This window comes from Leptonychotes weddellii, chromosome 1 (genome assembly GCF_054177405.1).
Source record: "Leptonychotes weddellii isolate Sample4059 chromosome 1, ASM5417740v2, whole genome shotgun sequence".
Lineage (NCBI taxonomy): Eukaryota > Metazoa > Chordata > Mammalia > Carnivora > Phocidae > Leptonychotes > Leptonychotes weddellii.
This window is the reverse complement of record NC_138369.1, coordinates 187,528,789-187,543,987: the sequence shown is the minus strand read 5'-3', so window position 1 is coordinate 187,543,987 and position 15,199 is coordinate 187,528,789. Positions and strand designations below refer to the sequence as shown.

The window sequence follows — 15,199 nt, the reverse complement described above, 5'->3', positions numbered from 1 at the left end:
GTGTTTCTGATCCTGTCTCTGCCTCTTCATCCTTATGTCCATTGGCCTAGTGCATCTTCATTTCTTTCCTATTTAAAAGGTCATCTAAGTGGTTTTCCTGCCTCTTGGTCCTAATACTCTCAAATCAATCCTAAAATTAAAACCGACCCTTCTTGGCTTAGAATCTTCCGATTGCTCCCAATTTTAACTTTTTTCTTCTCAATTTTAACTTCTTAGTGGGTCCCATCCACACCTCCAAAGTCACCCCAAATAGGCATACTAGAGTTCCTTAAACTTGAAATGTTACTCATGTCTTGGCCCTTTGTTGTTCAGATGCCTGGAATCCCGTTCCACGCAGAAACTGGGAAGGCTCAAACCTCTCTAACAACTCTCCCTCCCATAGGCAGGTTGATCTCCTCTCTCTGCCCTAAATTTTGTCATTATTTGCTTACATCTGTTTCTCCTAAAAGACGCTGAAGTCTCTGATGGCAAAGATGTGGATTATTCTTTTTTGGTCTCCATCACTTGATTAATGTTTGCTGAATTAACAGATATAAGAACACATTACTGATGCGCTTGTCTGAACATGTTTGGGTTCATTCACAAACATATATAAGATCTTTTGTTACCTGGTGTAAATAATTATAAAAAACTAGCACGGACAGGGTGCTTATTACTATATGCCAGGAACACGTATTAACCCACAGGGTTGTAAATGCTCACAACCCTACGAAGTAGGCACAAATACGATTTACAGTTTACAGGTGAGGGAAAACGGAGGCTCAGAGGTTAAGTGATTTAGTCAGAGTCAAACATCTAATAGTGGCACAAGACCCAAGGTCAGTCCCACACCTGAACCTCAGCTGAACCGCTACGTGGGGGTTATTACACTGAGTAGGAATTAGAACGACGATGCATACTCCACGGAGGGTAGGGCTCTTTGCTTTGCTCACTGCTGTGCTTTCGGGCTCAGAATAGGATGCCCTGGACATGCTGAGTGATGAACCCAGTGAGGCCAGGAGCCTAGCACGGCCATTGAGAGAGGCCAAAATCCTTGTCCACTGCTCCAGCTTTGAATCCTAATTACACACGGTTCCCCCCGTGTGTTCCCCCAAGTTTCCTGCTTCTCTTCCTGGGAATGGGCTGCTGCCTGTCGGTACTGCCCGCTTCCTCCCATTCCTTTTCCCCATCCGGCTAAGTCATCGCCGGTTCCAGGCGGCTTTCCCTGACTAGCGAGGTTTACATCCTCTGCGATTTACTGCATTTTCCTTAACCCTTTCTGTCTGCTGGACTGCGGCTCGGTCTTACTTATTCATCCTTCCGTCCCGCGGACGTTTGCCGTGCCCTCCAAGACGCGAACGCGTCCGTGTCCGCGGACCCCTGGCCTCCCCCCCCAACCTGTGGCTTCCCCGCATCCGTCCTCTCCTCCCCCGGGAAAGCTTTGCGGGCCGACGTTCTCCTCTCTGCGGGTGGTGCGACTCTCAAGTTTTACGGGTTTCGCGTCCTCCAAGCGAGCGATCTTTCGTGAGGGGCAAACACACCGGCCCCAGATGACTGTCCGAGAAACGTCCCTTCCTAGAGCCCGAAGCGGGCGACCCCGCCAGACCCGCTGCGCGTTCCGGGCCTCCGTGGGGAGCGACTTCGTTCCGGCGGGGGCACGGGAACCTGCCCCGGCCCCCGCCCCCGCGCACCGCCCGACCTCCGCCCCGGCGCCCGCCCCGCCGCGAGCCCGGCCGCCGCGCTGCCGCCTCACAATGGCCGGGGGCCGCCTCACCGCGCGCAGGGATCCCGGCCACGCGCGCTCCCCGCCCCCACCCGCCGCCTGCCCGGGCCCGGGCCTTCGCCCACCCTCCACGTTCCCGTCGCGGCGCCCCTGACACGGGGGAGAGAGAGGCGCAGCCAGCCGCTCTGGTCGCGGCCCCACCGTCGGTCGGACGGGGGCGCCGGGCCGTCGCCGCGCAGGGACTACTTTCTCTCCCGCGGAGGGACTACTTCGCGGAGGCATCGGCGTGGCGGCGCGCACGGCATGGCGGCGGCGGCGGCGCGCCAGAGGTAGAGGGACGCCGGCCCGCTCAGGCCTCGGCGCGGCCTACACGCTTCGCTTGCCCGCTCCCTCGCCGCGTCCCGCGCCCCGCGCCCGGCCATGGCGGAGCCCTCGCCCGCCCGACGCCCGGTGCCCCTCATCGAGTCGGGTAAGACGCGCCGCCCGCGCCCTCCCCGCGGCGCCCCCAGCCCGGCCCCGGTCCCCTCCCCGCCGCCGCGCCCGCTCTTGACCCGACTCCCCGTCTTCCCGCAGAGCTGTACTTTCTCATCGCCCGGTACCTATCGGCCGGCCCGTGTCGGAGAGCCGCCCAGGTGAGTGCGGGCCCCGCGGGCGGCGGCGCGGGCCGCCGCGTCCCGGCCCCGGCCCCGCCGCCGCCTGGGTCGCGGGTGGAGGGCGCCGGGTGGACCCGGGTGCCCCCCGCCCTCCTAACTGCGCGTCTCGTCGGCTGCAGGTGCTGGTGCAGGAGCTGGAGCAGTACCAGGTCTGTGCTTCGTGGCGCCCGCCGCGCCCGCCCCGCCGCGTCCCCTCCGTGTCCCCTCCGTGCCCCCTTCCCTACCCTGCCGGGGCCGCTCGCCCAGCTCCCCACCCCAGCCCACCCCGCCGCCCCCCGCGCGGCCCGCGGCCCCCCGCCCGGCCCCGCGCGGTGGTCACTCGTGTGCGTCTCGTGCCTTTGCAGTTGCTGCCGAAGAGGTTGGACTGGGAGGGCAACGAGCACAACAGGAGCTACGAGGAATTGGTGAGATTTTTGACATTTCCATCCCCGTGTTTCCGAGCACCCGCTCCCCGCCCCCTTGTCGGGGCTCCTGCTCGTGGGGCGAAGTGGCCGAGCGGTGCTCGGGGGCGACCCCGGGAGAGCGGGACTCCCTCGGCAGGTTTTGTTTTGGGGCGGCCAGGTTTGTTTTGGGAGGAAACGGCTCTGGGGGGGTGGCTGGCGGGAGGTGGGGGCGACCCTGCGCCGCGGTTTGCGGTGGGGTGGGTCCCCAGGTGCGGCTGCCTATGGTGAGAGCCGGGGGCGCGCGTGCGCGCGGGCGGGGTGGTGGTGGGGGGGATTAGGTGCCAGCCACTCAGCGAGCTGCTCTCATCCTTCTGTTTTCGTACGCGACTTGTAACTCGACCTCTGATTGGTGTTCCCTCTTTTGCCCCGCCCAGCTCCTCTAACCACTTGTTCCCTAGGAATAGAATCGTTGGTTTCTGAAAGGTGGAGAAGCGTTCTCTTGAGCGTGTTTTTCTTTCCCCTCGGCAGCGTCATAAAAATCTTGCTGTTCTGACAGTATGCCATTCCTCCAGTACTTTTGCTTCTCCAAACTGTACAGTACTTGTTGAGTGCCTTAGAAAACTTATTTTGATGAATTTTTGTATTGGCCTTGCTGTACGTAACTTAACGTAGCCCTAACTGTGCGGCTTCTCCGTTTAGAGCACCATTAGCGTCGATTATGCTTCTCTTTTCATTGCACCTTGTCAACTTTTTGAGTTGCTCTCACGATATAGAATTAGGTCTTGCCCACTGGTTTGTCCTATGAAATAAAACAATCTTTAGGAAAATATTTTTGCCAACTTGTGTATTAGGAGAAAGGATTTCGTTAGTTAATCAGGCTGTATCGGCATCTTGTATGAGCAAAACAACTGAGGACAAATCAAAATCTCCTGAATGATCTATTACCACAGTTCTAATACTTGTAATAGAATTCGGTAGTAGGATACGATCACTTCTTGGATTAAACAAAAGGACAAAAAGTAAACGGGGATTTGTCATCTGTATATGAACAGTTAAGTATTATTGACAAAGTCTGGAGAAAGGATTTTATTTCAGTCATCAATTGTAATATTTACTGATGTAGAGTTTTTTGAAGCAAACACTTAAAAGTGAACAGTATTTCCAAGAAAGTTCTAAAAATTCTGCATCATGACAGAATTGAATATGTTATTTTGATATTTAAGTCTAGGAAACGTTTAAAGGACTACTTGTTTTACACCTGGTGAGAGAAAAAAGTGTTATCAGGGAAGCAGAAGTGCATTATTGACAGTGCAGTTGTGCTGTGGAAGAGATAATTGTGTAAATTTTGAGATGCTATAACTACTGGAAAACTTTAAATATTACATTTTTGGCTTTTCTGTTAGAATTGCTTGAAATCCTACTTAAAATTCTGCTTAGAATTACCCCAAATCTCTGTGTTACATTCCTGTGGTGTGGCTGTGAGCCAGGTCATCTCTCATCACCTAGCTCACTGGGTCTGGTGGAAATCCTCTTTGTCCTTTGCCTTCCCCTGCCTCTACCCTCTCCTAGCTGTAAGTGACAGAGGATGAGCTTTCTTTCTTTTTTTTTTTTTTTAAAAGATTTTATTTATTTATTTGACAGAGAGATCTCAAAAGCAGGAACACAAGCAAGGGGAGTGGGAGAGGGAGAAGCAGGCTTCCCACCGAGCAGGGAGCCTAATGTGGAGCTCGATCCCAGGACTCTGGGATCATGACCTGAGCCGAATCAGACCCTTAACGACCGAGCCACTCAGGATGAGCATCTTGTATACAGGAGAGTTTTTTTTTTTTTTTTTGTCAGAGTACGTGAGTAGCTTCTAGTTCTCCAAACCAAGTCCGCTTTTCTTTCAATTAAGCAGTATTTCAGATATACACAAATTGGAATAATGAAATGAACCCCGTTGCCAATTTGCTATCTTTACTTTGGCTTCTATTTGAAGTATTTTTTTTTATAAATTACCAGTGGAAATCTTCAAACAGAAAAATAAGAGTAATGAACCATCTACTAGGTACTCCTTATCAGCCTCAGTGATTAGCAAAGAATGTTGCATCTGTTAGCTCCCTCCCATAGGCTGTATTGTTTTAAAGCAAATTCCAGACATTCCTTTATTTTATTGGTTAATAAGCTGAAGTATTTTAAAGTAAATCTAGACATTGTATTTCCTCTCGAAATTCTGCGGAGTGCATCTCGAAAAAATTGAAGGACTGTTTCTTAGACCACCACAGTGCCAGTGTCTGTCACACTTACAATCCAAAGAATAATATTCTTTGATGATACATACATAGGTTTATTTATATATCTAGACCATATTCAGATTTCCTCTTGTTCCTTGGATTTCTTTTTATATTTAGTTAGAATTGGGCTTCAGGTAAGGTCCATGTGTTGTACTGAAATTATTTTCCATCTCTTTTTTATTTTCCATAGTTTTTTCTCCTGAAGAGACTTGAGTTGGTCTGTAAAGTGTTTCACCTTCGGGTTTTGTCTGATAGTTTCTTTATGCTGTTTGTTTCCTTGTGCTGTTAAATTTACTCCTTTTTCTCAGTTCTCATTCTTGGATCAGAGCCATCTGGGAAGCTTTATAAAATCTGAATACTCAGGCCATGTCTCACACTAGTTAAATCAGAATTTTTGTGTTGGGACTGGACGTTGGTAGTTTTTGAAATGTTTCAGGTGATTCCAGAGTCACTGCATACAAAGTTACAGTTTATCTTAGACTTAGGACCATGTTGTCACTCCAACCTGTACTTTGGAAGCAAGAGTACTTTTGCTATTTCTTGAAAGAATTGAGACTACTTATTTGCATTAGCAGTTGGGCCTGTGAATTCGTAAAATGTAATTGGGGTATTCATGACTTATAGGTGGTGAACATGAAAGAGGAAGAAGGAAATGGAGCTATGGAATGGGGCACAGGAGTGAGGAAGGACCTAATTTGTAAAGAAGGAGCATGTTTAAATAAGGCGAACGTGATTCGAGAGACTTCCTAATTGAGTAACATGCAATTTTGTAGGTCACTGTCTTCCTTAACCAGTAAATAAAATCAGGAAATCCTTACATTGCAGCCTATTGTTAGAGAATTTATTGTCATGCTTTTTCTTTTAAATAATGTTTAATAGGCCTTTAAGGAAAAAAAGTTACTTGTATTGAAATACAAAGTTGAGGGGCGCCTGGGTGGCTCTCAGGACCTGGAGATCATGACCTGAGCCGAAGGCAGATGCTTAACCATCTGAGCCACCCAGGCGCCCCAAAGATAATAGTAATTGTATCAAAGCATTGTTGTAAACATGGGAAAAAAATGGCTTACGATGCCTGGCATGCAGTAATAATCAGCACTTACAAGTAACGATGTTGGTAAGATGACAAGGCCTAATTGGGTAGACTTCCCTTTTGCTTAATTTATATTTGTAGGGTCTAAATGAGATAACAAAATACAGTCTCTTTTGGCTCTTATGTCTGAATGAATGATACCTGCTATTTACCCATTTATGGGTGAACACATTGTGGGCTGGGGAACTAATGGTGCCTTCTAGCTAGGTGCTGAATAATGGTAGTGGTGTTGTTATCTATGAGTCCCTTAGCCTTGACTGTGCTACTTTATTTAAGTAAGCTCTCCATACTGCGTAGGGCTTGAACTCAGTATCCTGAGATCAAGAGCGTGCTCTACCCTGCTTTGAAAGAGGATAATTATTAATTACTTTGTTTTCAGAGGCTCACCTAATCATAACAGTTATTTGCATCTAAGGGACAAAAGTCACATGAAATTTTTTCCTTTCACATTGTCTAAATCCTTACACATTTTTGCCATTTGGTTCTATTGGTGTCTGAGAGGGATTGTTACAATCTTCATCTGTAACTGTAGAGTTGTCTTTTTACTTTTTCCAGTTCTTTATGTATGTTAGTGGGTACGTACAAATTCATAATTGTTATCTTCCTATTGCATTAACTTTTTTAGAGCAGTTTTAGGTTCATAGCAAAATTGAGCACTGTCCCCTGTAAGTGCACAGCGTCCCTCGTTTTCTGCATTCCCCAGAATGGTACGTTTGCTGCGGTCAGTGAACCTATATTGACCCCCCATAATCACCCAAGTCCATAGTTTACATTAGGGTTCTTTTATATTTACAGTGGGTGCTCTTGGTGTTGTGCATTTTGTGGGTTTAGACAAATGACACATATCCACTAATACAGTATCATACAGATACTGCCCAGAAATCCTCTGTGCTATACCTAATTATCCTTCCCTCCCTCCTAACCACTGACCTTTTTACTATTCCCATAGTTTTGCCTTTTCCAGAATTTGACCTTTTTTTTTTTTTAATTAGGAAATGTTCTTTCTTTCTCTCATAATAGTTTCTTACCTCAAAGTCTGACTTGGCCTTAGTACAGCCAGCCCTGCTTTCTCTCTGTTAGTGATGGCATAGTGCATCTTTTTCTGTCCTTTTACTTTTAGTAAAGCAAACATTTTCCCGTGTCTCATTTTCTAAGTATGTCTCCTGTAAACAGCATGTAGTTTTATTATTCAGTCTTCTCCTTGGAGTCTTTAGTTATAATTTAAGTAATTAATATAATTACTTAAATAAAATTGTGTTAAGTCTACCAGGTATCTTTTTTATATATTCCCATCTCTTTATTTCTTTTCTCTTTTGGATTAATTATTATACTATTCTTTATTGCTTTTTAGGTATATATCCTTTTATTATTTTAAAGATTTTTTTTTTTTTTTATTTATCTCAGAGAGAATGGGAGACAGAGCATGAGAGGGGGAGGATCAGAGGGAGAAGCAGACTCCCCGCTGAGCAGGGAGCCCGATGTGGGACTCGATCCCGGGACTCCAGGACCATGACCTGAGCCGAAGGCAGTTGCTTAACCAACTGAGCCACCCAGGCGCCCCTATCCTTTTATTATTTTAGTGGTTACCGTAGAGGTTACAATATGTGTTGACCATTTAGTTATTTTACCACTTCCCAAGTAAATGAGATTAAAACTGTTAATTCTTACTCTCCTGTCCTTTGGGCTATTATCATATTTTACTTTTACATATGTTATAAATTTTTCCAGATGTTACTGCTGCTGTTTTAAAGTTAATACTCATTTGCTTACCCACCATCTACCTTTTCTGGTATTTTCAGTTCTTTCCTATCTTCCCATGTATCTTATCTGTGATTATTTTTCTTCAGTCTGGACAACTTACTCTGTTACTTCTTTTAATGAAGTTTTGTTGGCAATGGCTTTGGTTTTCCTTTTTCTTATTTATTTTTGGTTTGAAACATTTTTGTTTTGTCTTTGTTTTTAAAAGTTGTTTTAAAGGTGAAATTCCCGTTAGTGCTTTTTTTTTTTTTTCCCTTCCCTTTCAGCTCATTAATAGTGAAAAATTGACAGTCTTACTATTATTTCTTTCAAGATAATGCTTTTTTTTTTTTTCTGGCTGCTTTTTAAGATTTTCATTTTGTTTTTGATTTTTAGCAGTTTTACTGTGATGTACCATAGTTGTTATCTGTTCCTGCATGAGAGGTTACCCCAAAACTTCACTTGATCTTAGCCAAAAGGCTGAGAAGCGATGAGGTTACCCCAAAACTTAGTGGCTTAAAACAACGCAGATTTATTATTAATTATTCCAGAATTTATGTAAATTAGAAGTCCAGGCACAGCTGAGCTGAGTCATTTCAGTCTTTATCAAGGTTGCAGTCCAGGTGTTGGCCAGCTCTGGGGTTTCAACTGGAGACTTGATTGTAGGTAAGGTGAGGGTCTGTTTCCAAGCTCACCTGGTTTTTGCTAGATTCAGTTCTTGGGTTGTTGGACTGAGAAGTCTCGGTTCTAGTTGTCTGTTGGCTGTCCTCAGTTCCTTGCCACTTGTCTATCCAACAAGGCAGCTTGCATCTTCAAAAGGTGAAAGCTGAATAAGTAATAATAATCTGCTAGTAAGACAGAAGTCACAGTAATGGAAGTGGTATCCCCTCAGTGTTGAGTGTATTCTTTTGGTTAGAAGTAACTTACTCTAGGGGAAGGGATTTGGGATTTCACAAGGTTGTCAGTACCAGGAGGTGGGGATCATTGGAGGCCACGTCAAAAGTTTGCTACTACATGCACCTAAGTAGATTTCTTCGCATTTACTCTGCTTGAGGTTGTTCAAACTTCTTGAATCTGTGGGATATCAAATTGTCTAATGTGTAATTAAAGTCCTAAATGGAAATAATAAGAATGGGGCAGAAGAAATACTTTGAAGAGATAATGGCTGAGCATTTTCAACATCAGGGCTTTCTCTGGGTCCACTCTTGACTACTCCCTCTCTTGATCAGGGGTCACGTTTGGCTTTGTGTATCCCATCATCTTCTGAAGTATGCTGGGCAAAGAGTAGAGGTTGAGGTAATACAGTTAGCCCTAGTAAAGGATGCACCCTTTTACTCTCAAGTTCTTAATGTGAGAGGCTGGGTGCATCTAATTTGTGTCCTATCTGGTTGTCTCTGGGTTCTGTTGCAGCTATAGGTACATTTGGTTCATCACTAGCTTCACATAGTTTAAGGATTGGATCAGGATTTTCCCTTCCAGCAGAGTTTGGGGTTTGGGCACTGGTGAGATTTCTGAGCGAGCGAGTGACCGGTCTATTTTTTTAAGTAGGCTCCACATTCAGCATGGAACCCAACACAGGGTCTGAACTCCCGGAGATGTCTATATTTTATAGCCAGGTTGCTAGCTTCCCAAACCTTGAAAGAGCTTGCTCTGTTTTATAGTCCACTTGCCAGCTTTTGGGTTGCTGAGATCTCTTTGCTCTCCAGTTGGGCCCTTGGTTTTCTACTCTATTTTCCTATCCCTAGCCTTCAGAGGGCCTCTGGAGTGCACTTGGTGTGGACTGGGTCTCCCCCCAGCTGTTCTGCATCCCATTTTTGGCCCTTTGCAATTGATGAAGGCCCGTGGGGAGAATTGGGGTGGTGTAGACACTCTTGACTGAGGGCCCTCAGCATTCTCATCAGGCCTCAGACATGCCAGCCCACAGATGGCTGTGAAGTTTAAAAGTTTGGCAGGTTTTTCCTTATTCTCATCTGTGGTCAGTTTTTCCTGCCTCTCTGCTAGGGATGAAAGCAGCTGTGAATCTTTTTCTGGTCACAGAAGGGCTCACCAGTTTCTGGGGCGTAGTTGATGTCAACTTGTTTTCTCAGCTCTTTGACGGGTTTAAAAATTATTTTCTTTTTTTTTTTAAAGATTTTATTTTATTTATTTGACAGAGACACAGCAAGAGAGGGAACATAAGCAGGGGGAGTGGGAGAGGGAGAAGCAGGCTTCCCGCCGAGCAGGGAGCCCAATGCGGGGCTTGATCCCAGGACCCTGGGATCATGACCTGAGCCGAAGGCAGACGCTTAATGACTGAGCCACCCAGGCGCCCCTAAAAATTATTTTCGAGCTAGACCAACCTGTTCTCATTGTTAAAGTGAGGGCAGTAGCCTCACACATTATCTCCTTTTAATAGTTGAAATAAATGACTACTTTCAACTTAACAAAATTACGTGGGACATGTAACTGTCTGCAGTCCTCTGTGGGTACACTTAATTGTCCTTCCTGGCACACAGTTGGCTCTCACTGTTCATTGAAAGAATTAATGTGGGTGGCCTAATGCTTAGTATATTTTCCTGTTGAGAACCAGCCATCACCAGTTTGGTTATTAAATGATTTTTTTTTTTTTTTAAAGATTTTATTTATTTATTTGACAGAGAGAGACAGCGAGAGCAGGAACACAAGCGGGGAGTGGGAGAGGGAGAAGCGGGCTTCCCGCCGAGGAGGGAGCCCGATGTGGGACTCGATCCCAGGACCCTGGGATCATGACCTGAGCCGAAGGCAGACGCTGAACGACTGAGCCACCCAGGCGCCCTGATTTTTTTTTTTTTCTATGATCTTTGATTTCTTAAAATCTCTCCGAGACATGGGCTTCATTTGTAGGTCAGAGCAGTGTTCAGCACTGGAATGGCTGTGAGATACATGGAAGTTGTACATCCCTTTTTTAAGTTCCTTAGACTATTTCAGTAGGAAGGTACAAAATAGCATCTTTGAGTCATATTGACTCTCTTTCCTTTATTATGTAGAAATGCAAAAGTGGCATTTTGAACACAAAACTTTTGTGTTACAGTTAAGTAATACCATAGCAGAGCAGGATGAATTGTGTGCGCAGTATTTAGAATTTGGCCGAGACTTTGACTTTGCTTATTATTTGTAATGGGGTAGGTGAATGAGATTTGGATGGGAGACTCTTAACTGCTTAGAAAAAATCCTCTATGTTGATTTTATTTTTTTAATTTTTTTTTTTTAAGATTTATTTATTTGAGAGAATGAGAGACAGAGAGCACGAGAGGGAAGAGGGTCAGAGGGAGAAGCAGACCCCCCACTGAGCAGGGAGCCCAATGCGGGACTCGATCCGGGGACTCCAGGATCATGACCTGAGCCGAAGGCAGTCGCTCAACCAACTGAGCCACCCAGGCGCCCTCTCTATGTTGATTTTAATCAGTTTGCATATATTTGGCTTTAAAAACTTTTAGGGGCCACTTTGGCTCTAAACCTCTTCAGATACTCCTTGATTATCTTGTTAACGTGCCATTTTTATTAGGATGCAGTATAGCCAATTGCAAGGATCCAGTGACGCTGGAGAGTTGTGAACTAGACAGCCAGGGTTCTTATTTTTAGCTTTGTTGTTTCTTAGCTCTTTGCTTCTGGGCAAGTTATTTAATGCCCGTACCTGCATTTTCTCATCTGTAAAATGCCGATGAGTAGTTTGGGGATATAGTAGGTTAGTCTATGTGAAGTACTTAGAACAGTGTCAGGTAGAAATCACTGTGTACATGTTAGCTATTATTAATGTAGTGAAGAGTTAAATTAGTCAAAACCGTAAAAGCCTTAGAAGTGTACCTTGTACATTGTTAAGTGTGCAGTATTACCTATTCTTTTTGCAAATGTGGAATCTGAAGTCTTAGAAAGTACCTTGTCCAAGGTCCCGTAACTAGTTAGGTAGGGCCAACTAGTACTTTTCACCACACTGCCTGAGGGTCAGGAGAGTCTACTATCCCCCTTACTTTAGTTTCTGTTAGTTAAACTATCATTGGTATATTTTAGGCTGGATTCCACATTGAGAAACTTTTGCTGGAGAAAGACTTTGTGGTAGAGCCTCAATTTAAAGCCTTATATTTTGCCTATATTAAATTTTGCCCATATTTATATGTAAATGTTTGAGGATCTTGGTAGTGGTCTTTATGGGGGGGGTAACTGAAAAGTGATGTAATTAATTAGTTCATTAGTCTTTTCTCTCTAATCTGACCAAAAAGTGTCCTAATATTAAATAAAAATTGCTGTTTATTGTAGAATATTTAGAAAATGCAAAAGCAGAGAAAAAATAGAAAATCATGAGAGCGAGAGGTGTTTATTTTTCTTCATATACGCTAAAAAAATAGGATCTTTTTTTGAGAGCGCATGAGAGCGTGAAGGGGGGAGGGGCAGAAGGAGAGGGAGAAGCAGGCTCCTCACTGAGCAGGGAGACCAGCCCGCCGCCAGCGCCGTTGCTTGATCCTGGTACCTGGGATCATGACCCGAGCCAAAGGCAGATGCTTCACTGACTAAGCCACCCAGGCGCCCCCCAAAATAGGATCTTTAAAAAAATAATATTTTGTGAATTCCTTTCCATTTCTCTAGGAAATTTTATCTAACCTTTTGTTTGTTGGACATTTGGTTTCTAGGTTTTTTTGCTGTTAGTGATTCTGTGAATACCAAAGTAAGATCTGTGTATCTGTGCATTTATTTACATCTTCTATAATTGTCATTTATCATAAATTTCTAGAAACTGAACCATTGAGTAAAATGGTTTGTGTTTTTTTTAAAGTTTATTTATTTATATGTAAATAATGAGCTCTGCACCCAAGGTGGGGCAGGAACTCATGACTCCCAAGACCTAGAGTCCCATGCTCTTCTGACTGAGCCAGCCAGGTGCCCCTCAGTAGCTAATGTTTGAGTCATTTTTTGCCAAGTACTGCACAAAAGTTAAGAGCTTTAACCTGTATAATCTCACTTACTTTTAGCAATCCTATTACCTTGTCTGTATTGTGATTTCCTGTTTGAGATGAAACTGAACGGCAGAAGTAACTTTAGTGAGGTTACATTCTTAGGGGGCAGGTCCAGCTGCAAGCCCACTTTGTGTGATACTCATTCATGAATGTATGATGCATTTATTCAGTAAGTGAAAGCCTATTGTATTCAAGGTTCCAGGGAGACCAGTGTGGATGAGATGGACAAGGCTCCTGGTTTCCTGGGGCTTTACACCCTAGGGGTAACCAGAAGTAGCAGGCAAGTTACTGTAATACAAATTCACATTTGTATGGTGATGGGGATTGGGAAGGGGGGGTGGGGAGGGACAGTTTTTGTCCATGGGGTGACACTTGTCTTGAAGGATGAAGAAGGAAAGTGAAGCCATGAGAGGATCAGAGGAAAGAGTAGTTGCCCTCAGTCTTAAAAACCTGCATAGCTCTTTGCCGCATCTACTGCGAGAATGAAGATCATTGTCAGCAATCAGACTGTCGACATTTCAGAAGATGTCAACATCACTCTGAATGACACAGTGTTACTATGAAGGGCCCCAGAGGAACCCTGAGAAGGGACTTCAGTCACATCAATGTAGAACTCAGTCTCCTTGGAAGAAAAAGAAGAGGCTCTGAGTTGACAGATGGTGGGAGCTAGAACAGAACTGGCTACTGTCCGCACTATCTGTAGTCCTGTACACAAGGTGATCAAGGGTGTTACACTGGCCTCCTGTTAAAAGATGAGGTCTGTGTATGCTCCCTTCCCCGTCAACGTTGTTACTCAGGAGAATAGTTCTCTTGTTGAAATCTGAAATTTCTTGAGTGAAAAATATATCTACAGGGTGTGAATGAGGCCAGGTGTTGCTTTCTTGTATCTCAAGCCCAGGAAGATGAGTTAATTCTTGAAGGAAATGACATTGAACTTGTATCAAACTCAGTTGCTTGGATTTAGCACAACCGGTAAAAACAAGGTATCAGAAAATTTTTGGGTGGTAACTATGTTTCTGAAAAAGGAACAGTTCAGCAGGCTGATGAATAAGATTTAAGTTGTCTAGTTATAGAAACAGCAAGATGGCAGTTGATTTTTCAGACTTAATTTGTGATATTTTAAAGATGTAATAAAAGCAGTACTGATTGGGGACTTTTCCTTAAATGAATAATCCTTTCCAACTATTTGGCAATTAAACCATTGCAGAAGTAAAAAAACAAAGAAAACCCTGCATAACCTCTGACCCAGCAGTTACATGCTTAAGACTTGTTTTTTTAAGGAAGTTTGTTTGTGCCTGTTGATAATTCATCTTTTCTGAATTGCCTTTTTATATCTCTTACCTGCTTTTCTACTGCTGTCTTCCCATTTTGTAAGAATTCTTCATCCGTCTAGGTTCCTTTAGTCGGCCACATGTTCTAGGTTCCTGTCCAGGCTTGCAGGCTGCTTTTAGTTTTGTTGGGAGCTTTTTTTTTTTTTTTGGAGCTTTTGTTTTTACGGAGGTTTAAGATTTTTACTTTGGTTACATCTGTTAATCTTTATTTTGTCTTTAGGGTTGTCCTTAAAGCCCTTCTGCACTCCAAAAATTAATATTATAAAAGGTGGTATTATGTGTCTATTCATCGTTATTGTTGGCGGGGATGCGGAGAAAGGGGAACCCTCCTACACTGTTGGTGGGAATGCAAGCTGGTGCAGCCACTCTGGAAAACAGTATGGAGGTTCCTCAAAAAGTTGAACCTCTTCTGCTTTAATACATTCCAGTCCATATGTAGTTCCTTTGTAATGTCTTTATGTTCAGTTGATTTGAGCGTATGGTTGGTGTGAGTTATGAATCTAGCCTTTTCTGAACTGTCAGTTTGCAAGTACCATTTGAGTCTTCTGTCCTTTCTCTACAGGGACTGTGGTCATCATCATGTACTACATTTTGGCTGGCTTTCGTCTAGACTTTCTTCTCTGTTTCTGTAACATTCTATACTGTGTTAGTGATCAGATTTTATAATACATTTCTTATTAAAATGGTTTATCAAATTCCCTGTGCTCAGCATTTTAGCTTAAAAAGAAGATGATCCTTAAATACACAGTGTTATGTTTTCAGCCAATTTGAAAGGAATTGAACCAGTAGCTGTGCAGCTATGGATCCTTTCTGGCTCGTTACTCATTGGGGGACTAATACTTCTATTCTGAATGATTTAATTGTATTTACTTAAGAGTTCATACATTTCAGGACTCTGCAGCTGAACCTAGAATCTCTATCAAGTGCAGGGCTTTTATTTGACTTTTTGTAAGCTCTTGTTTTGTTTGTATTGAGTTTTATGAATTTGCTTTAAAGACATAGCTAAAATGAATAGGTTTTATTTCTCTTGGTCTTTTAGAATATGGCAGACTTCTTTTTTTTT

The 15,199-nt window shown here is 44.1% G+C and overlaps 1 protein-coding gene across 1 annotated transcript in view; it reads left to right on the top strand.

The window, feature by feature from the left end:
* The first annotated feature begins 1,853 nt into the window (after positions 1-1,853).
* The window catches only part of BRWD1 (bromodomain and WD repeat domain containing 1), a 109,785-nt gene continuing 96,439 nt past the window's right edge, over positions 1,854-15,199 (top strand). The window contains exons 1-4 of the mRNA XM_081819706.1: positions 1,854-2,171; positions 2,276-2,334; positions 2,475-2,504; positions 2,700-2,759. Of these exons, the coding sequence (XP_081675832.1) occupies positions 2,123-2,171; positions 2,276-2,334; positions 2,475-2,504; positions 2,700-2,759 (198 nt within the window). The 5' untranslated portion in view covers positions 1,854-2,122. The remainder of the gene's footprint in view (positions 2,172-2,275; positions 2,335-2,474; positions 2,505-2,699; positions 2,760-15,199) is intronic.